At 36.4% G+C, this 23,294-nt stretch overlaps 1 protein-coding gene across 1 annotated transcript in view; it reads right to left on the bottom strand.

The window, feature by feature from the left end:
* The window catches only part of Lrba (LPS responsive beige-like anchor protein), a 540,702-nt gene that overhangs the window by 173,022 nt on the left and 344,386 nt on the right, over positions 1-23,294 (bottom strand). Inside the window, exons 41-42 of the mRNA XM_051157393.1 lie at positions 2,872-2,989; positions 377-479 (exon numbers count right to left, since the gene is read on the bottom strand). Coding sequence (XP_051013350.1) covers positions 377-479; positions 2,872-2,989 — 221 coding nt within the window. The remainder of the gene's footprint in view (positions 1-376; positions 480-2,871; positions 2,990-23,294) is intronic.

Genomic DNA, 23,294 nt, shown 5'->3' with positions numbered 1-23,294 from the left:
CTGAATTAATATTTGGATATTATTCGCCATTTTGATTAGAATATAGTGGTCTCACATGTAAATACATGCCTTTTCCCCAAAGGCCAAAGTAATAAGCATAAATGAAACTCTCTGACGTGTGTGTGTGTGTGTGTGTGTGTGTGTGTGTGTGTGTGTGTTCATGCACGAACAGACGCTTCTGGAGAGAGCTAGAAACCTTTTTCTTGTAGTATTTGCAAATGTTCTCTGAGGATATGATTCAGTTGACTAAGAATAAAATGTAACTCTAATAACCGTTCTTATATAGAAACAAGAACCAGAAGGAGACATTTCAAAACAAACAAAAATAATTAGAACATTTCTTTTACTCATTTATTTTTTACAGGTAAAACAGTACCTGGTCTGAGGCAATCCGAAACTGGTTCCCACACCAACACGAGGTAGATAGTTCACCACTTTCTTTACTGTGGCAGGGTCTGGGAAGTTGAACATTACAGCAACTACAACAAATAAGTTTTAAAAATTAGAATACAGTGACATCCGTTTTGGAAAACTGACTTGATCCAATAGAATGTTTCCTCTTGGCTCAGGTATCTCAAATACGCTTGGCTCTAGGCTCTAGGCATCCTGTTAGACCCTGCACATGCACCCTTCCCTGACTTTCATGGCACATGTGCTGCATCCTATCCCGTGTTGCATATGCTCTTCACCCTGGCAGGCACTGCACATGTAGCGCATCTTGTCCTGCACTGCACATGCTCTGCATTCTGTTCCGCACTGTACATACGCTTCATCCTGTCCTGCACTGCAGCGTGCTGCACATGCGCTGCATCCTCTCAGGCACTGTACATGCAACGCATCCTGTCTAGCACTGCATATGAGCTACATCCTGTCCCACACTGTCCATGCGCTGAATCCTGTCAGTCACTGCACATGGATTGCATCATGTCCCGCACTTCAAATGCACTGCATCCTGTCCCGCACTGCACATGTGCTGCATCCTGTCCTGCACTGCAGCATACTGCACATGCGCTGCATCCTGTCAGGTATTGCACATGCAAGCGTCTACAGGCGGTGTGTGTTTCACTCAATGATTCCATTGCCATAAACAGGAGTTTCAACGGTATTTACAGAAACGCTAACAGTTACTTCATTGCATAACATGAAACTCAGATTATATAATGACAACTGTGTAATACATATTCTATGTTCAGAATTCGAATATTTTTGTGTGAGTTTTCAGAACTACTTAAATTAAAATTTTCATAGGTACATACTACTATTAAAAGCTACAAATATAGGTAAGAATTAATCTATTGCATATCAAGTAATGGCCCATTTGAAAGCAATTTTTTTGTAATCTTTTTATGTTTTTACTTCACATATTAATGTCAACCAGAAACATTTGTGTATTGAAATAAAACTTTTTCTCTAAGACTTTTAAGCAAACTTAAAATGTTTTCTAATAATTTCTGTTTAGTAATTACATATGGATAAGAGTATCAAGAATACAGCAATAAAATATATGTGATATGTTAATTTTAAAAGTAATATAAAACACTTATCTTTATAATAGAGTCATAAAATAATGAAAAATTATAATATATTAATGTATTTAGTCTCAAAATATTATATATTAACAGGTATCAGAATCACATGTATACTATAAACTCATCTAGAAGGTAGTCTTCTTCTTGGTCAGAAAAAATTGTCAATTTATTATAAAAATTAACTATGCTGCTGTAGCTTTTAAACAATGGATTTATTAACAAGTCTTAAGTAACATTTTGCTCACTAAGCACATACAAAAGATTTTGTAATGCCATGTGCATGTCAGTGTTGGACTAAGGCTTCCTTATATACCCACTATTATGTTAAATATAAAGGAGGGAGGAAAGAATAAACCACCGTACATTACGACTAGACCCAGGCTGAGACAAGAGACGACAGGAAACACACAAACCAAGGCTGCCTACAGAACCCCAAGGAAGGCAGTGAATGAGAACGGGCCAGTGACAAATGCTGGAGGGTTACCACTACTCTTGGGCAAGAACCCAGACTGAAATAAAGTGTAAGTTAACCTCTCAGTTATTCACGCAGAACAATAATGCTTGCATTAGTACAAAGCCTGCAGATTGTGAAGCAGCTTATGTGCTTGTATTCTCTGTAAACCCATAGAGGGGGAAATATATGCATATACTATATACTCTTATGTGTCGATTTAAATCTTAAGGATCATAGAAAAAAACAAATGAGAAGCCATTAGCCTACATATATAAGTGAGAAATGTAACAAAGGCATCAAGTCTTACATATTTTTCCTTGTTTGATTCTACTCAAACAAAATAAATTTTCCTTCAAGTTCAACTGATCTCACTTTCTAGTCTTGATGAAGCTCATCAAGTTCCATTTTAAATCCACAATAAAGCTTTAGTTTGACTTTTAAGAATAGACAACTTAGTACCATTTTCTGACTTTTTAAATCAATAGCAATAAATTAGATAAAAATAAAATAAATATATGAATCATGTGCTTATGTTTCATTGTCCCCAAATATAACTAACCACTTATTAGAAGTAACTAGGCAGTGCTAAGGATATGGAAACTCCACAACTGATCCAATAGTTAAATCGTTGTTGATTCATACTTACAGAGCATTGCAACAATTTGTGAAATAGTCAGGAAAACAAAAGAACTACAAATTATCCTAAAAATGAGTCTGGGGGAGGGAATAAAAATCACACGATGATGGGTGAGATGTAAGAGATGAGGTCAACAGGGCAGAGGGTAAACTAAAGATCCAATCTAAATAGAAACAATATGGTGTGCTCAAAAATGACATCCCAAATTGGGGTAAGTTAGCTTTTAACAATGTACTTCTGTAACATATTACCTCTGTTTGCCATAAAGATCTCCAGGGCTGTATTTTGCAAAAGATAACGACGAGAAAAGATTGATCTTATCTCTGTGAACAGCCATTTTCCATGCAGACCTTCTGTATATGCCAAGATCTGGTGAGAAAAAAGATAACCTCAATTAAGTCACAGTATTCCATTCTGTTAGTATCGCTTCCTTTCAATTAAAACAGAAAAGGCTCTATTAAGAAAAACAATTACAAGAAATAATTTAATAGATAATGATACAGTTTGGAGAGAAAGGAAAAATGCATTGTGATCTGGGAAAAAGTGGAGTGAAATCATTAAATCTCTCCTTATAATTATTTACTGATAATTTAAAATCTTATTAGAGAAACTAAAATTCAGAAAAATTTCAAAAGAATGACATAAATGCTTTGGGCCACTTATAACAGAAGATTCGACATATGTGACTATAATTAGTCGAGTGGTGCCTTTTGCCTGCTTTCACTGCTCTCAAAAATTCTGAGGTCATTGGTAAGGAAAAAAAAAGTCAGAAAACACAAAGATTAACTGTATAAGAGGTTAAGTATCATTTTGTAAGCCAAAGCTAAACATAATACTGCAAATAAGCTCAGTGTAATCTCTCCATGGAGTGGGTAGCTGTCAGAGTGACTTGTCACAACTCTTGTCATCCCATGTGACAGACACAGTTCCTTAAAATGCTTTGAGAATACAAGGCAATTCTGCCTTTGGTTCTAAGCCACTTTGTTGCCTTGTTATTCAAGGCTTTTTTTATTTAATCATTTAAAAAGCTTAATTATGAGAGTCTGAAAGTCAGATTCAACATTTCTACAAAAAAAAAAAAAAATCAAATGGCATTCCTATCAAGAACTGATGAAAAAAATTGAGATCAAAAGTTAAAAGTTAAGGTACATATCAGTAAAGCAACTCCCACTAAAGAATATACATGAGCAAACCAGCAATTACGGTACTGTGTGACAGAGGCTAAGATAAAATGTACACAGAAGAAAAAACGGAAAATGGTGATTTACCAAACACTTCATCCTTGCTCACTGCCATTTTCCAGACCTGAACTATTATATTCTTCAATGCAAAATACAATTTCTTAAACATTAAAAAAAACAGTTATTTTTTTCTTTTCTATAATAAGCACTCTATTTCAGGTACAGGAGAAGTTAGAATATATAATTTTGAAAAGTACTATATAAAAACTTCAAAGAACCAGACAAGTACTCATCTTTCAATTTTGAACCTGGCAACAAATGTTCTACTTGTTTCTACAACAAATAGCAGAGCAACTAGAATCAAGAGACGGAAATGGGCAGAAAGGAGACAGACCTGGGTTGGGTTTTTGCTTGGGTTGGGTTGCGTTGGGTTTGGTTTGCCTTGTTTCTTTTTAACTCCTTGTTTTCTTTTCTGCCTGGAATGTTCTTACAAACAACAAGGTGAACCCACTCTCACATCTAAAATTCTGTTCCTGCCATCTTTCCAGACAACCCGAGATTTTTTCACTTCAGGTCCTTAAGCAAAACCAAGCCCTCCAGACTTACCAAGGTTTATTTATAATAGTTTCTACCATCTGAAGTTATAATAGGAATGGCTTGATTCTCACCTCTCCTGCTTAAAGGACAAAATCTAAGTTTTAGTTCAGAAAACCTGCAAATACACCCTTAAAATCACCCTTAAAAATGACACAAAATATCATTTTGAAATGACTGAGTGAAGTATGGCAGCCTAAACTCCACAAGTGGCTCCAATGCTTGCTTCCTTCCTTCCTTCCTTCCTTCCTTCCTGTCTTTCTCCTTCCTTCCTTTCTTTTTTTCGTCCTTACTTCTTTATTTGGAGGGGCACATAAATAATATCTTAAGAGAATTTGAGTGGTGGGAAGTATTGAGAAAACGGCTCCTAAGATAAACATGTAGTTTTCTGACATATTAGGAAAAGTAAATAGCTATATTTCCTAATTTCAAGTCAATATTCAATCATTGCCTATTGTCTGCCTAGTTTCTATGCCTATGAGTTTGCCATCCTAGATTTATCAAGTGTTAAGAATATATTATGTAATATATCTTATAAATTTCTAACAATATATGCAGTAATTCTGTTTATAAGTAAATTGTGGCATGCTAAAGAATTGTTAAATATTAGAACTAGGTCTCCTCACAAGTTAGTGGCAGAGTCTAGCCTACTCCACGTTTTCAAATTCCAAAGTCCACAGATCTCCTTAAATTTCACATTGCCCTCCTCTTCAAGAGCACTGCCCATTTAGGAGCTTGTTGTACACCTGTAATCCCAGTACCCAGAAGGCTGAAGTGTGTGGATTGTGGATTTCAGTCTTCTCTGGCTTACAAGACAAGGCTCTGTCTCTAAAGAAAAGGGGGTTAGGATCAAACTAGAACTTGACTCATTGGAAACTAATTAAATACATTTCTTGTCCTAGAGTAACATTTAAAGGAGGGAATATAAATAAACTACAAAGTCCCTTAAGTGCTGTGACATGCTAGAAGTATTGTACACTGCTGTGAAAATTCCATGTTTCTTAAGCGTAGACATTTCTGGTATAACGTACTGTTCACAGCAATGATGTCAACACTGCACAGACATGGTTACATAGCCAAAGCTTTGTTGCAGTCTAGATTCTCCATCCATTACCAGAAACAAGTATGCTAAAATGCTGTTCGTAACATTTTAAATATACTTAGTTCTATGATTAATAAAAAAACCTTTATATTCTATTGAGTTAAACAGTGTGGTTATTCAAAAGATCTACCTAAACCACAGTGCCATTCTCTTTTAAAATGTGTTTTATTCCAACAAAGATAAAAATTGAAAACTACAGAAGATAACATAAGCCCCATGCATACTCATCATAAAATCTTACTCTTTTGTCATATGGTTGAGTACATTTACAAATTAAAGCAGTATAGATAGTGTTGAAATTCCCACACTTAACATTGCTGATCTGCTTTCTTCTTTCTTAGAGCCCACTACTATCTTTGAGATTTATCATTCACATGTGTGTTTAGATTACCCATATATGTAATTCAAAAGCTGAAGCCAGTGTTGTTTTACACGTGTCCAAACTTGTTATAAACAGTAGCATACCAAAAGACTATCAAGGTGTGCTTCCAAAGTTAAATATAAAGTCTTGTAATGTTTTCAAATTCATAAAAACAGAAGAGACAGCAAGTTATGTAAGATTGTCTAAGGATTCAAATTTTAAAGTCTTAATAAAAAAATCGCCTAGTTAAAAAATAACAAGTGGGAATACTGCTATAGTCAACTTGTAGCTTAAAATAGAAATGGAGACTCTCCTAACTAAAGAATTTTACCTGAAGTTGAGATAATAATATTTCTTGAAAGTGTTCATTAGGAAGAGATGTCAGGACTGGAAAGCAGCCGAGGCCTAGCTGAGCACAAGGTTCATTTCTTACTGAAACAGGAGTTGTGTGCCTGGTCTGAGGCTTCACTTCAAAGTCTCTAGAGTTCAATTAAAACTGGATTAGGTAGGAGCAGACCCTTCTTTGGGACTTTCTGTTCACTGGAACTCTACATATACTGACAGCACCCTAGACAGAGGTCTAGCCCTCCAATGAATCAGTTGCCATGGCAACCGTATCATTACCATTGCTCGGCAGTTATGACCCTGAGTCTAGAATAGCTTGAAAGCCCAAGCCCACAGCACTGTCTCTCTGAATTCTTACCACTTTGTTTTATTATTGTTGGTGGGATTATTAGTGAATCCAACTTTTAAAAATGCTTTGTTTTAACAAAGCTGATATACATATTAAATCTTAAAGTAAGTGCGTTAGAATAGATAATCAGTATTTACACACAATATAAAAATACATATTAAATTTTTCCTATTAAAATCAAATGCAGCTTCTGAAAGGATATATATATATATATATATATATATATTCCAATAATTCCATGTATTTATATCCATATATTCCAAAGATACATGTATCTTTTTCTACTTTACATAGTTTACTATGATTACATAGGAAAATTTTTTAATCATGCTGCAGTTATTCTTAGCTTCAAAGTAAAACATTTCATTTCACCAAAAGGAATAAAAATATAAACCCCTAATTTTTTTTAGCCCAACTAGAGGATACCCTATTTACACTTTAAGAAGTAGATTAGCTAGTTTGTTTCACCATAGTAAAGGGGCAAAGAAGGGAGGTTTTGCTATAAACAAAACAATCTCAGAAAAATTTAAATAGTTTAACATTCTTCTAGAAGAAGTTGGGAAAATATTTTACTTAAAAAACAGGAAATAGTTCCACCAAAGTCTGCATATACAAAATCAAGAGGCAGAACTCTATAAAACTGGACTGAAGAAAGGCTAGTCAAAAAACATGCTATGAGTAAACCAGTCTAGCATATCTACTTTTAAACACTTCCTAATTTCAGTTGTTTTACTCATTTAAACAACCCCACATTGGTTTCTGAAAAATTTGGCAGTAAGAAGCATAAAATCACATAATAAAAAACAACAATAGCATTTGAAATTCCACAACAAACCATTTTTAAACCATGTGGACATATTTACTAACAAGAGAGATGTTTTAAATCTAGTGTATAAACCAGAAACTAATCATAACATCTAGTAACAAAGGCACTCACTCTATCTAACAGAAAGTTCAGAGGATGGATATCCCCTGTGTCTCCAAATTACGGAGCATGGTACAAACTGCAGTTATAAGTCTCCAACTTGAGCATGGGAAGATGTCCAAATATCTTTAAAACAAAAACACATGCTGAAAACTACTTCCCAATGAATTCACTACTAAATATGCATGTCAATATATATTGTTTCTAAGAACCACAGTATGAGAAAATAATTTAAAGAAATTTAATCAATTATTTAAAAGTTGTATTAGTGATGGCTTTTATATTTTGCTGTTGTTTTTGATAAAATAATATCAGAAGAACCCTACATCTTTTCTAATATGAAATTCAAGCTGTGTTAAGGATTTCCTTCCTTACCAACACTTTTAGTGTTTTATATATAAGAATATAACAGCAAAATATAAATATATCTAGAAAGTGGAATATGCAGTTGCTTCCAATGGAGAGTTTAAAATGCTGATTTTGTTATAATGGACTATAATACTTAGAATGTTCCTAAACTCCCCCAAAGCACAACAGCAACAGAGCTGAAAGTTATGAATATGAACAAAAATTATCTTTTAAATTAATTATGAGTTATTATTTAATCTTTCATCTAAGTATTTTCTCTGCTACTAGTATTATGATGTAGCATAGCATTTTCCTTAACATTTTCATGGGTGACAAATTCAATTAAATATATTCATTACTCTTATGCTCTACTTGGCAGTCTTAGTCAGCATGAAAAATTAAAAATATATTTAAAAAATGCTGTATGACCTTTGTATTGATTGGGCTAAAATGGCTTTAGCGTGGGTGTGGATGCTGGGGCAGCCGGGAGGGAAGAGACAGAAGCACACAAACACACACACTCTTATGTTTTCTCTTCCAATTACTGAGGGAGATGATAAAACCACAGCAAATGATGTATCAGCTCATTTTATCTTATCGCTTTGGGGCTAGGTGACAATGAAGTTCATATTTCACTGGCTCCCATTGAAGATTGTGAAAATTACTTGCCCTCATGACCTGAAATTTCACTAGAAGACAGAAATTTCTCTTCTGCAAAGTAATGCAATTTTTCAGATGTCAACCTTTAGCCCAGCTTTAAAAATTAATTTCATTTATATTAACCAATGATATTGATATTTTCACAGAACGCTCTTTGATACATGAAGCACTGACTGGCAAATTGATGTCGCTTCAGATGGGCAAAACTATTTTACTTTAAGCAGCGATGGCAGGCGGATTTATGGCAAACTGAAATTCCCATTTCATAACTTAATATTTGTGCTGGAGCAATGCACCTTTAAGCCTTTAGCCTGTAAATAATTCAGACTCTACTTGATTCTACTTTATTTTCAACATTCCTCAGCTTAAAAATAATTTACATTCTCTATGATATATTATAAAATCCAGTTTTTAAATTATTTTCTATATATCTTAATGTGTATGGCCATGAAGAGTATAAATGTTCTGTATTTGTTTTCCATAAGAGTCCACGGAAAACAATCAGCTATAAAATTTGCTGAGAAAGAGCAGAATGGACTTAGAAACAAACTAGAATTTAAACTGATATGCTGGGATTTGAAGATATGATTTAAAAAAGAAACATGAAGCCACAGAGAAAAGCTTATTGTGAAGGGTTTGCATCTGGTCAGAACACAGGGGATGCAGAGAGGACCTTCAGTGTAAAAGATTTTCAATATGAAACTTTATAAAAGTTATAGTAATAATCACACTAAAAAGCTCTACAGCCCGGTATCCTAATATGCTTTTATAACCTGAACACAGTAAGGAGCTTTCAAATACTGCCTGACAGAAATTGTCACATCAAACCCCCTTATTTTATTAATAAGGCAAAATGGAAATGTGTATCTCTGTTGTTAATATCAGAAAGGCACTGGGAGAGTCATCTATCAATTTAAATAACTTTATCTCAAAATAACTTAATACAACATATCTTTCTATATCAAAAATCACTTTTGCATTTTTATGATGATAACATCCAAGTTATTTTTTATTCAAAAAAATTTATTTATTTATTTGACTCTGAGAATGGCACTCTCACTAAGGCTAGAATAGAATTTGTTATATGGTATATACCTAACCTGGAGTGATCTCTCTCTTTATTAATTCATTTGTTCATTTATTTTTTGTGGTACTAAGATCAAACTTGGGGTCCAACACATTCCCACCAAGTATTCTGCTGAGACACATCCCCAGACCTTGTTCTTTTTGAAACAGGGTTTCACTGGGTGGCTCAGGCAATCCTTGAACTTTCTACCTAGCAAGGATGATGCTCCTGCCTCTGCCTGAAAACTAGTGCTATAGGCACTGCTATGCCCAGCTTCAAAACTACTTAAGTTCCTCCCTGGACATATAGTTAGTCTAGTAATAGTGTTGTCAATTTTTTATTTTTTCATTGAGCTGGAAATATTCAGTTACTTCTCAAAAACTCAGGAAAATAACATATATATTGCTATGTTCAAACTACAAAAATTTTGCCCATTAATCAAGTTTCTAAACTCATGAATTTTCATTATTTAACACATTTAGATTCAAATCTACTAATAAAACTTTACTATTTTAAACATATTGGAATATTTTATAATGTTTAGTGTTTAACTAACCAAGAACACTATGTTCTCAATGTCAATTCTTCCTTGATACTCTCAATGTCAAGGCCAAAGGCTTGTAAGAGCCCCTTGATTTTGGGAGTATGGTAGTGGAAGAAAAGGTCATTGTCCCGCTCTGTTTCCTGTCACCATGGTGGAGTAGCTTCTCCACACCTTAGTGGGTTGACACTTTTGAAACTGTGAGCAAAATAAAACTTTTTGCCTCTTCCCCATCAAAATTCTCCCCTTGATATCTGAACACATCTTAACGCTACAGCAATGTCAGCTTATTGCAAGGTGATGTAGTCTCTTTGTATCCCTTGTACCGTAATACAGCCACTGGAAGTTTCCCTGGTGCCTACATCACCTAAATTAATTAAAGGGGAAAACTTTTATTTACTTTCAAGAGATTGCCTTTTGCTATTTTGAATACTGAGAAGAAATGAAGACAATGCAAAGCAAAAGATGGAATGTAACGAACGGCATGTGCCTAACATCCTAGGAAACGCGTCCTTTGTTTAGTTTTCTCCTTCAGGTCTTCAGCTTTGGCGCCCTATTTCCCACTCAGTTGTTTAGGTGAGGTTGCTTATAATACACAAACAGTGTAGGTTTATATTCATTTCCCCCAGTGGAATGTCAAACTAGATATTTTGTTCATGATCAGCTTTGGACACAATCTTCCGAAAACTGTTTTCTTACAGGATATACATCCACAGAACTTTCTGAACACAAGTTAGACAGGATTGTAAGTGTTAACCTCATGTCATTGTGCAAATCCATTTAGATCAATACATACCACTAAATTGCTGTTTATACTCTACTGCAGTTACAACAAGACTAACTTTGGTCAGTTTTTCACAAGCACCTAGAACCATCCCAGAAATATGTAAGATATGGAATGATAGATGGAGGTCCAGCCCAGCCTCACAAAATAACGATAATGTGACTTACAGAACTTACAGATGGGTGAGTAGGGAGAGGGAGAGGTTCTGGAAGGACTTGTGTGAGGGAGAATATGATCAAAATATATTTAAATTTAAATTTGTTTTAATTAATAAAAAGAAAACAAATTCTAAGAGCAGATTAATGTAAGCACAGTGTCATAGTTCAAATTCTATTGCTGTGACCAAAAATCACCTTGACATGTGGGAGTTAGGGAGAGTACTTCAATTTACAAGTTGTATTCTATAATTTGGGGAAGACAAGGCAGGAACCTAGAGGCAGGAACTGAAGCAAAGATGTGGAGGCATGCTGCTTATGGCTGACTTCCTCTTGCTTGCTTAGCTAGTTTTCCTCTAATGCCCAGGCACAGAGGGCTGAGCCCTCCTACATTAGTAGTCAGGCCACAGGCCAATTTGATGGAGGAGTACTTCAACTGAGGTTCCCTCTTCCCAGGTGACACTACTTTGTTTCAGGTTAAGACAAGCTAAGATGTAAGCACAGCAGACATGAAAAGGCAGAAAAACGAAACAAACAATTATAGCACAACACTATAAAAAAAAACTATCAAATTCATGAATCAGAGGCTTTCCACTTTTGATAAGAACAAGGCTAATAGAGACTGAACTCATTATCCTTGGACCTAAGCAATACTGAAAACAAATACAGTAAGTAGGGAAGGAACTGCTTTTAAAATAATCAATCTCAAGCAATAAAAGACAATGTACCCTGAAAAATAAGTAAAAAGGCCAGTGAGATGGTCCAGTGGGTGAGTTTGCTACCAACCCTTACAACCTACATTTAATTCCTGCATACCATATGGTGGAAGGAGAGAACGGACTCCTGAAAATTGTCCTTTGACCCTTACCTGTGCACACGCACGCACGCATGCACATACACACATAGACACACATTCAGAAACACACATGCACAGATTCACACACATGCACGCACACACATGTGCACACTCACACACATGCGCACACTCACACAAGCACACACACATGGCATGCATGCACACGCACACACACACGTGCGACGGGATGACACGTACTAACGCTGTAGTGTACTATCTGCAAATATTGGGAAAGGCCCACAGCAGGAAAGCATGATGGTTTCTTTGCAGAGAATTCAGAGCTCCAAAGTAAAGGCAGTTAAAATTTCTGGACATAGCCTTAAACTAGAGAGTGCTTAAAGTCCCAATGCTTTAGAGACTGCAGAAGTTACCAAGCAACTGACAATCCCATGTGTATAAAAATTTAAAAATACATATAAGAATAAAAACCATCAAAAGCTTTAGACTCATCTCCTAAAATTACTGTGAGCAATACCAAGAGATCCCACAAGCAGTGCAAACGAGCTGCCGCTGAGAATTCACAGTGCATTGGTAGAATACTTAGAAAGGATCTACTGCAGACAGTACTTAAAGAATCAACCCCATGCTAAGTGTGATCTGGTCCTGCCTTACAAACCTTAAAAGCAAGATAGAGAGGGATAAAACTATATTCAAGGAACCTTACTGTATCCCAGAAAAATGCACATGAATATTTATAGGAACCACAACTGGCTTAAATTCAAGACAGCTAGGATTCAATTAAAAATGACCATTCTTATACAAAAGCAGAAAAACAGTAATAGGGTGGAAAAAAATTAAAGAAACTTACCCAGAAATGACACATGTGACAGAACAATTATAAAAGGACATGTAATCAAACCAAGTATGCTTTAGAGTGCAAGTTATTTTAAAGTGCCAAATGGCAGTGCTTTAAAACACATGCATATTTCGCTGGGTACAGAGGTATCCAGCTGCAGCTGCATCACACAGAAACCTGAGCAAGGGCATCAGCTGTTTAAGGCCAACACAGCCTTTAAATCCATACACAGCATTAATAAACAAAACAAATAATAAAAACATAATTGATGACACAAAACTCAGTGGTCTTAAAGGATAAATAAATAAGTCTATAATATAACACCTCTCAATAATTAATTAAATGGGTGTAAGTACAAAATTGATGAAAAGAAGTGGGTGGTCATGTTCACATAAGCTGTATTTTCACCAATTTTTTGAAACATGACCACCAACTCACAAGCAAAGTGATGACACGGAATGCGCCATCTAATCAGTGTACAATGTCCAGCTATGACGCCAGCACTGTGAGGCAGCATGGCATGGGCCTGTGTAATTGCAGGCACTTGGGTGTCTGGAGTGAGAGGTTTGTGTAACCCAAGGAAACCAAGGCCAGAATGAGCAATCCAGCCAGCTTCCAATCTTAAACAAAAACAAACAAAAGATAGATTATATTTTAGGCCCAAACCCAAGATACAATAAATACGATTAATTCAGAATATAAAATATATCCCAGTAACAATGGAATCAAGATACACATTATCAACAAGAGATCTGCTATACAACATAGTGACTGTACTTATGATAATAAATTATATTTTTCAAGATAATGGAACTACCAAAGTTGATCAAGAATAGCATGATTATATCTATTTAAGAAACTAACTTGTGGTTTGCACCTTCCCGGAGAATAAATGCCATTTTCAACTAGTTCCACAAGTAAATCCTACCAAACACTAAGAGGAAACAGCTTCAACTCTGTTTATTCATAATATTCAGGGATATGAAAAAAGGAACACTTGCCAACCCCTTCTGTAACACCAGCATAACCCTGAGGTCAGAATCAGACAAGAACTTTACAATACAAGAAAATTCAAGGGTCAATCTATACTGAAAATGTTATATAATTTAAATTATGACTTCATTCATACTATTAAAAATAAATACTTTAAATGTCTTCTCCAATTAAGAAATATTACGACAAATGTCTGTGTACTCACATACAGTCTCTAAAAATGGCCACAGTTCCTCTGATTTCCACTGATTTCATCACTGCCCAATCACTAGTGGTCCGTTTTAGAAGCTGTATCCAACCATCAACCAACTCTAAGCTCTAAAAGTCAGCACGCGCAGAAGCACACCCATGACTGTTTCTTCAAGACCTGTCCTCAGAAACGCCACAGGAACTCTGCCTTTCCAACCTGAGCCCTTTAAAATTGCCTTTGCTCCCTAAGTTACAATGATCTTAGCACTTATCATACCATCAGAAAACAAAACTACAACACCTATAAATGCATAAAGTTATAGAATTAATCACAAATGTATTATGAATAGGTCTAAATGGCAATGAAAGGATGACGATGGTGAAAGAATGAAGCTAATATGATTATTATGTATTAGCTAGTCTTCTCATAGACTGGTATATACCTACAAGCAGCAATGGCTGAGTGGTGGCTTAGGTGGAATGGTTAACTTTAGAGAAGCTGCCAGGACACTTTTCAGAGTGGCTGGACTCCTTTCCACTCCTATATGCAACGCTGCAAACAGTTCCTCCACATCCATGTTAACATTTTGTGCTGTGTTTCTTATTAATTGCAGACACTGTAATAGGTTATACTAGCTCACTGTTACTCTCCAGTGCTTTGTGGAAGTGGAATTTAGGAATAAGGAAGTAGAATCCTGGGTGGAAGAAATCCCTAAGCAGTATGTTCAGGGATTCACAGTATGTCCACAGGGAAGCCAGGTACTGTTCAGCAAAACCATGGAGAGTGTCCTCACAGATTACCACATCCATCACAGGTACCAAGTGGCAAAACCATGAGACAGAACAGTTTCAAGAGAGGGCTTGGTGCATCAGAGAGGCAGCAGGCATCTATGGGCCACACTGCACTGCAATGGGTCAACGCAGTACCCAATAACTGGCTCAGACTGGGCTGCACACATCCCAGAGCACTGTGCTCCAGAGGGCCCTGGGGCAACTCAGGCTACTTCTATGAAGGGTGTAAGATGGCAACCCACAATGCTGCCAGTCTTCAGGCATGAAGAGGGGAAGAGCTGTGGAAGAATGGTTTTCTCCCTGGAGGTGGCCTCGGGGCTGCAGAATCCCCACTACAGCTCTACCTACAGGGCTATGAGACCACGGCCACCCCAGTGAGACTACCCAGAGCAAGGCTTACTGGAGCAAGACCAGCAGGTCTATCCCAAGAGCCCCCAAAGTGCAGTCCTTGTCTGGAAGCCACAGGAATACATCTCAAGTGTGTAAGCTAAAGGACAGGTCTAGGCCATCAAATCATGGGGAGTGGGGTTGCTGGAGGTTTTGGGGGTTCAACCTCATCTCGGTGTGTTGAGAAGGTGTAGGTGGAGTCAAAAGTTATTCTCATCTCTCAAGATTTAATATTGTCTGGCTTGGACTTTGGTCTTACTAGCAATCTGTTTGTTCCCTTATCTTCTTGCCTATTTCTCCTTTTATAAGGAAAAAACCTATGCCAAGTGCCTACAGGTAGATTACACCTACCTGAGACTCTGAACTTCAAGTCTTTTGAGTTGATCCTAGAAGTAGTTGAGGCCTGGAACTTTTGGCATAGAATGGGACTGAGGGCAAACTGAAACATCTGAATGCCCTTTGAAATTCTTGGGCTGGAACTTAGTCTACATCTTGTGGTTTTGAAACGAGTGGTTTTAACAAGACTCAGGATTTCAGGAATCATCCTTGTCTTCCTCCTTCCTTCAGAGAAGACCACAACAGATAGCACTATCGAAGCGCAAAGCCTCCTTCATCATGCTCAAAAGCCTGGACTTTGGTCTTGTACACTTCAACTTCTAGAACTGTAAGAAATACATTTCTGCTTTTTGTAAGTTGTGCAGGCACTCTGCCTTATCAGTACAGCCATGCTACTACTGAGAGGCCGTGTTCATCTTGTCACTTTGGAAGAGGAGGTTAGATACATCAATCATGATAGTAGCCTTGTTCATTGTGTCTTGTGATTAAGGTACCGCGAGCCAGGTTTTCATTATGGTTACTATTGTTAATTCCCCTTACTGTGTTCTTTGGTGATTTTCACTGTGATCGGAAGAAGGTGGGCAGAGTAGAACTAAGTCCCTGGTCTATCAATCCATCCATTAACATGCACACACATTTAAATTCTACAATCTCACAATTTCTGGGACCCTCACCCTTTGTTTGTGGCCACACTGAGAATGGAATCCAAGCCCTCATGTATTCTGGACAAATATTTTATTACTGAGCTATGTAGTTAGCTCTAAGACTTTCGTAGGTAAGAATTACAGTGTTCCTACTTTGTGTAGGTGGACATTATGAACTAATATTGTTTTTATCTAAATTTTTACCATCTTTCTTTGAAAAGGTATGAAGTTCAGAGCATGATAATAGAAAGTGACTTTACTTCAATTTAATCTCAAACAACTCATATTACTTCCCTCCCTGACATTACATTTAACCAAAGCTTATAATTATTCTCTACAGTTTTCAACATACAGATTGATATAGAGACCTCTTCTGATATTTATTTCAACAGTTCCCCCTGGCAAACATCCCACAGACATAAAGCCAGCAAATGTAGAGCCCAGGTTCTCTGTGCACTTACACAGTATGCGGACTACACCTTATCAGCATAATAGTGTGCGTATGAAGGTCTTCTGTACTCTGCAGGTTCATGTTTCACTGATAAAATAGAAACTAATAAAGAACATCCTGAGTGAAAAGAGAGATTTAATCTTACATTTACGCTAAGAGACAAGCAGAGTCTTCATCTCAGTGGTGCGGCATATTTTTAAATAGCCGAGGAACCAGCAGCTAATATTATTGAAATTATTAAAAATATGCCTAGGCTCATAAAATATTATCCAAAATGTGATGGATCGTCTAAAAAGTCTGCATTCTAATTTTCAAAAGCCAAATATTCTCTCAACCTCAAGTTTGACAGAGCAATCATATTTATAGAAGCTGCTCGTTTAAATTTTCTGAGTAAAGAACAAATTCTGAATAGATACTTGTTCAAAGCATTAAAACGTTCCTTAAAAACTGTCCAGTTATATAGACCCAATTTAGCTAAGAATAAATTATTTTTAAATAAATTTAAAATCTCTATATAAAAACACAAAATTATACTTTCCCTCTTCTAATTGTTTTTACAAAGCATATCACATATAAACACAAGACATTTTTAAAGTCTTAACATGTGGAAAACTAAATAATTTCTTTGTTGTTCCTGCACGGTATATGACATAAATGGCCTTTTATCCACTTATTTTAAAAGGACACATTTCAGTTTTGTAGTTTTTCAAGTATGCTCCTTTCTTCATAGTCCCAAAGAATCATTACTTTGATGACCATTTATCAGAGACCCAAGTTCAATCTGTAAGACCTATTGAGATAGCAGATAATTCAGCCTCAGTGACTGTGTGTGTGGAAATGGGCTGTGCCCCAGATAAATGGCTCACCTGCCTCTGACATAGATTAGGCCATCATTCAAAATAACTACAGCTCTCTAGAACAAATACAAGAAACACAGGTTCACTCGAGCAGCTCTTCACGTCTGTGTGCAGAGTTTTCCTCTCAGGGAGCTACAGTGTCTTCACAGCTTCATGGCACAAACAAAGCAAAACCAACAAAAAACAAGTAACAATGTGGCAGACACACCACAATTTTTACAAAACACAAAAAAATTCAATATGCACTTAAATTTGATTTCTCTTTTACCCCAGGGCATCTTGGGAATCTCTGTTATTTCATTCTTAATGAAAATGTGTAAATTGCACTCAGCTTACTTGCAGACATTACAGACATTACAGACACACATCTCTTTCCTTAGATACGTAGGCTCTATTTTCTTCCTATTATTTTTTAAACTGTTTTCTCATTTATTTTGCTTTTGGAAAAAAAAGAAGGAAGTGTCTTTAGAGAGGGAAATCTGTTGGCTCCTCAGAGTGTAAACACTTTGCTAAATTAAACACAATAGTCTACCACTAATTTACAGGCTCAAATAAAATGTGTTATTCCAAAACAATATTCATCTGTACAGAAGAGCTTCCTATTCACCAATTATGCAAAGAATAAAATACAGCAGAACCATTTTTAAATATATATAAGGCACAATTGCCAGTGAGGACATTCCAATAGTGGGAAAAAAAGAAAATGAAGAGAGCCAGTATTAAGGCATCTACTCATTTAAAATACAGACTATGATGCCCATCTTTTGGCTAACCCTAGCAGAGTGAGCACAAGTTTTATGTCTCTTGGCTTACAACAGACTTTGGCAGTTAAATCACTTAACATCGCTTTCCAAACTTCACCCTTGTTTGCAGTGTCATTCCTTCCAGCTAGAGACTGGAAAACAGCTTGGAAGAGAAAGCAGTGAGGAATCTGAAAAGGGATTGGGAAAATGGGTATTGCTTTTTCAATAAAGAGAATAACTGATATGTCATGTTAGCATTTTTCTATTTTTTGATTACTTTTTGGATTGCTTGCTCTGAAAAATTTCAGACATAGACAAAAATTAGAGTATTATATACTTTTTATACTTTAAACTTTATATATTTTTACATAATTTCAAGATTTTTTGATAATTTGAAGTCACCTATTTCCCTTTTGAATTACTTTCCCCTTTCTGGAGTATATCAAGCAAGTCAATTTCCTTAATAAACCCAGTACCACAGTTCTCCATCAGAGAAAGACTTTCTAATTGACACGAACATGATGTTGTTACAATTAACAAAACCAGTGATTTCTTAAAATTATCCAAGTAAAAAAAAGATCCTCTGCTAATACTTTTTTTAAACTTACCCGTTCCCAAATAATAATGATAAAAGTATGCATATTATAGCATGTTGTTGTGTTTTTCAATTCTGTAAATCAGTAAGACCATCTCTTTTGTATCTAGCCAACTGTGTATTTGTGTCATAATTTGTTTCTCTGCTTCTTGGAGTAAACAAACAAACAAACAAACAAAACTCAAAAGTGGGATGTAAGCTTTTCATGAAATTGCCCCCAATGATTTCCAGGAATAATTTTGTGTTCAACACAGAGAGCCAATCCAAGACAGCTATCTTTCTTGGTTGAGAGCTGTACATGGAACACACATTCAGAATTCTGAAGGCTGGGTGTTCTAATGGTCAGTCTGGGTTCTACCAAACCATCAAACACAAAGGAAGACTACAGGTGACTTAGTTCAATAAATCCGTAGACATGTATACCTATGCACTGCTTTGGAAGTCACTAGAGGGTGGATAGAGCAGAGAAACGCAAGGCAGCGTAACTGCTTTACTGACAGCCACAGGCATGTGGACAAGCCCAGCCATCAGAGTGGAGACCGTGAAGAGTGGAGGCCAAGCAAAATGTGTGGGATGGATATTGCTTCCTATTTCAAGTAGAGTCCCAGCTTTTCTTTTTCAATTATATACAACAGGAACTGGACACTTTATAAACTGTATTTCCTACAGCCCTTGCCAACGGACTTTTTATTTAGAGCGCACAATGAAAGCATTTGTAGAAGAGAGCTGCCACTGTTGTCTAGAGACACCTGAGGACAGAAGCAGTGGCTTCTAAATAATAAAGACAACACATGAGTAGCTGTGATTTACCTGCAACTCCTGTTCTTTCCTGTTCCTTAAAGCATGGCTGGTTTTCTACTAGGATACATTTGTCTCTGATACTATGAGTTAAACTACTATCTTTTTGAATTCTGTATTTGCTATTTTCTTGATTTACTAACCTTGAGAGATTCATGAATTAGTGTGAAATTGAAGAAGTGATCAATCATCTGATGGTAGAATAATGGCCACTTTTTATGCAGTAGCTATATTGTAAACTCTGATGTTTAATTTTATTTAGACTATGAAATACCAATGTTAGAAGGAATGGTAAACTGAGTGTGACAAGTAGGATGACAAAGAGTGATACATTCTTTATGTCCACATGAGGATGTCTATATATGGTATTTTAAAGTTGATTTTTTTTTAACAAAGAAAAAAAGCAACAATAGCAACAGGGAGTTGATTCTGTTTTGTTTTTTTTGTTTTTTTTTTTTTTTAGTTTTGTTTTTGTTTTTGTTTGCAAAAAAGATCTCAGCATATAGCCTTGAATGGCCTGGAACTCACTATGTAGACTATGCTGACTTCCAACTCATAGAGATCACCTGTCTTTGCTTCCTGGGTGCTGGGATTAAAATCATGTGCCACTCTGCCTGGCACCCCCAGACTATGTTAAAAGGCAGTATGACTGTCTTAAAAGAATGAATCAAGGGCTAGACAAAAGGTTACATTTAGGCTGTAAATACATAATATTCCTTAAAGTAATATTAAGTATTTTAGGCAGATAATGTTTTATGAGTGATCTTGTTTTAAAAGACATTCAATAATTTGCAAGCTAATTGGGAGGATATTTGTAGCCAGGGTGTGCTTCAGTGGTAGAGTATGCTCAGCATACAGGGAGCCTCAGATTCAAGGCCAGCACGCCCCACACAGATGAGGGAGAAAAACTAGGCGCATATATGATTTTTCCCAGCCTTTGCACTGTAAAATGTAGCTAATCTATACATACTTTGTGTCAGGTACACAAGTGCTAAGCAACAAAGTACAGAGAGAGAAAAAGAAAAGGAAAACATGATGTAGAAAAGAATTGTCAAAGGATAAAAGGAGAAGCTGCCCTTCCTGAGAAACTCTTCATATCAAGTGGACTGGAGCAAATATGGTAACAGACTGCCAATTGAGGCCGTGCTCACGTTCCCTAGACTTCGCGACGTCCCCACACTAGTATTTCCACCCTGCTCCCTGGCAAGCACTTAGTACTCGCTGGACTTGACAGCTTAGGTGGTGTAGTGTCGGAGGGTGGAATAAAAATCCCACCACTCTCTGACTTTCAGAGAAGACAGGTCTGTGACTAGTTCCAATCTTTCCCTGAGCATTAAACTCCACATTAACGGCCTCATTGTTTTACCTTTCCCTGATGGTTTCCCACTCTCCTGCTGGAGATAACTGAATTTCTCACACAAACTATTTGTGCTTAAATCTAAATCCTTGTTTCATCAAATCTGTCTAGAGAAACCAACGAAAGAAAGACTGTACTTTACACACATTATAAATCATTAAATTCTTACAACAATCATGGAGGTACAAATTATTAAGACTGGCTCAGAAAAATTTACTCATGGTCTCACCATTGGGATTTGAACTTGTAAATGCAGTAAGACGAGGAAAAGTACCAGGCAGGTGAATTAACCCTGAATGAATTTCCACACGGCCCTTTTCCAAAGCAATCTGTCCCTCAAAGCACTCTAAGCGCCACTACCCAAATTATGTAGTACATCTACACCCTGTCCTTCACTTCCTGTCTCTCCTTCCCCCTAGAAGGGAAGTTTCATAAGAACAAGGACTAGTGTCCTCACTGGCATGTGCCTTGATCTGCGTGAATATTTGAGTGTTAAGTGAGTGATTTATCTCCAAAATCAGACACTCGGGCTTTATTTCATAACCTGCATCTTTTCTCCACTGTGACAGCTCCGCTCACTTTGCTGACGCTGTAAGAACCCTGTACTTTTGTTATTCCACAACACAGTGCCCGTAGTCTCACCAATGCTGGTCCCTGTGCCCGGAACGACACTTCCTTAGGCAGCCTTCACTTCAGGCAGGTCTGTCCTGTCAGGCATATTGTTAAAGAGGCAATACAGTGCTGCATCTGTCTCCTTGTAATTATCGCCACAGAACACGTGTTCTTATTTGTGTATCTATAGAAGAATATTTTCATTTCCCTTTCTTAGAATAGTATGTATACTAAACAGAACGCTAGGTATATACCAGATGTAACCCTTGTTGCACACATGAAGGAATGGAATATCAGTTAATACTATCACAAGATCAACAGCCCTTATGTAAATATTTAAAGTTTTCTGAAATCTTCAAAGGTGCCAACAAAAAGAATTAAAGTAGGAAGACTTGACACTGTAACTGCTGTGTAATGAAAGGGCTGTCCTTAGAGTCTGTTGATAATCTGAGATACAGAACAAACACAGTAAAACACTCGCTGGCACTCAGCTTCTACTCCATTTCCCTACTGTACAGTGAACAGAAATCTTAAATGCAAAACTTCCATTAATTAATTAACATTAATTGATCATCCTGTTAGTTTACCTCACTTTTCCAAACACAACTGTTAATTTTCAACAGTTTATTGAAGAACAAAAGATAAAGTCCACCTTGCAAACGGTATGCTCTCAGAGATCGCACGGGCTACCGTCACTCTCCTCTCCCTCTTGGAGCTTGATTGATTGCTCCTTTTTCTTATGTTCATTAATCTCGTCACCTTATCTTTTATACCACTTCATTTTAGCAGAAAGGTAATAATAAAACCCTCATCCATTATCCTTTTGCTCATCCAGTCAGGCGGAAATGGTTAATAACATGCTACAAATTGAACTTCAATCACCTCATTTTCCCCTTTGTTGAATACACATTAAAATATATTCCAAAAGTGCAATTTGTTTTACAGGAGAATTTGTGTTATATTGCTACAGACAACTGAAATTAAGTGTTTCTCAGTTTGGTTATTAAATATATCCAAGTGCTCTTTTATCGATAATACTAAAACATTAACTCATTTTATTTGGGTGTAATAAGACCAGAGCCTTATCTCTAGAGCACAAAGACATAGACCGCCTAATAGCACGTGCTATATGATGGGTCGTTTATCTTTTCACAAAAATACTAGGGATAATTTATGAATTGGTACATCATTACAGATGAAATTGCTCTCTATTTTTAAAAGTTAATTTGTTTACATGCAGCCTTATCTTGAAGTGCAAGCTCTATTAGTGAAGAGGTCTTTAACTGTCATAGAAAACAGTGAGAGAAGAATGGCCATATACATAAAATAGAAAGACATGGTGATTTAAGATGTTTAAAACCATAACCTCTAAATGGAATAAATTTATATGTAATTAGATATGATTCTCAAAAGGAAATGGAGAAATGTCTTCTCAAACCACAATAACTTTATGCATACCACAACAAATAATGGCTGAACTAGGATCTTATACATAGCACTGAAAATACTGTAGGGAAAGAACTATCATACTGGAAAGAATAGATTTCTAGTAATGAAGGAGAATAACATTAAAAAATATATATTGAGAGAGTCTCTAAAGACACTGACCATCTTGCCTTGACCCTTGTATTACCAGTGTGTACCATCACACACACATCCTCAGTATCCTTTATCTGTTTGTAAACAGACAAACATGTTCACTTGCCAAATAAAAAGTAAATTCAAGGAAAATGTGAGATGACATCACAAAATAACCAAGGCTCACTGGAAATTATCTTTGCCACTAGGGGTTTGGATGGGCTTTCTAATTCCTGTATCACTTCTTTTTTTTTTTTTTTTTTTTTTTTTTAATTCATC

Source organism: Acomys russatus, chromosome 15 (genome assembly GCF_903995435.1).
Source record: "Acomys russatus chromosome 15, mAcoRus1.1, whole genome shotgun sequence".
NCBI lineage: Eukaryota > Metazoa > Chordata > Mammalia > Rodentia > Muridae > Acomys > Acomys russatus.
Note: the sequence above shows the minus strand (reverse complement) of the source record. Positions and strands in the feature narration are given on the sequence as shown.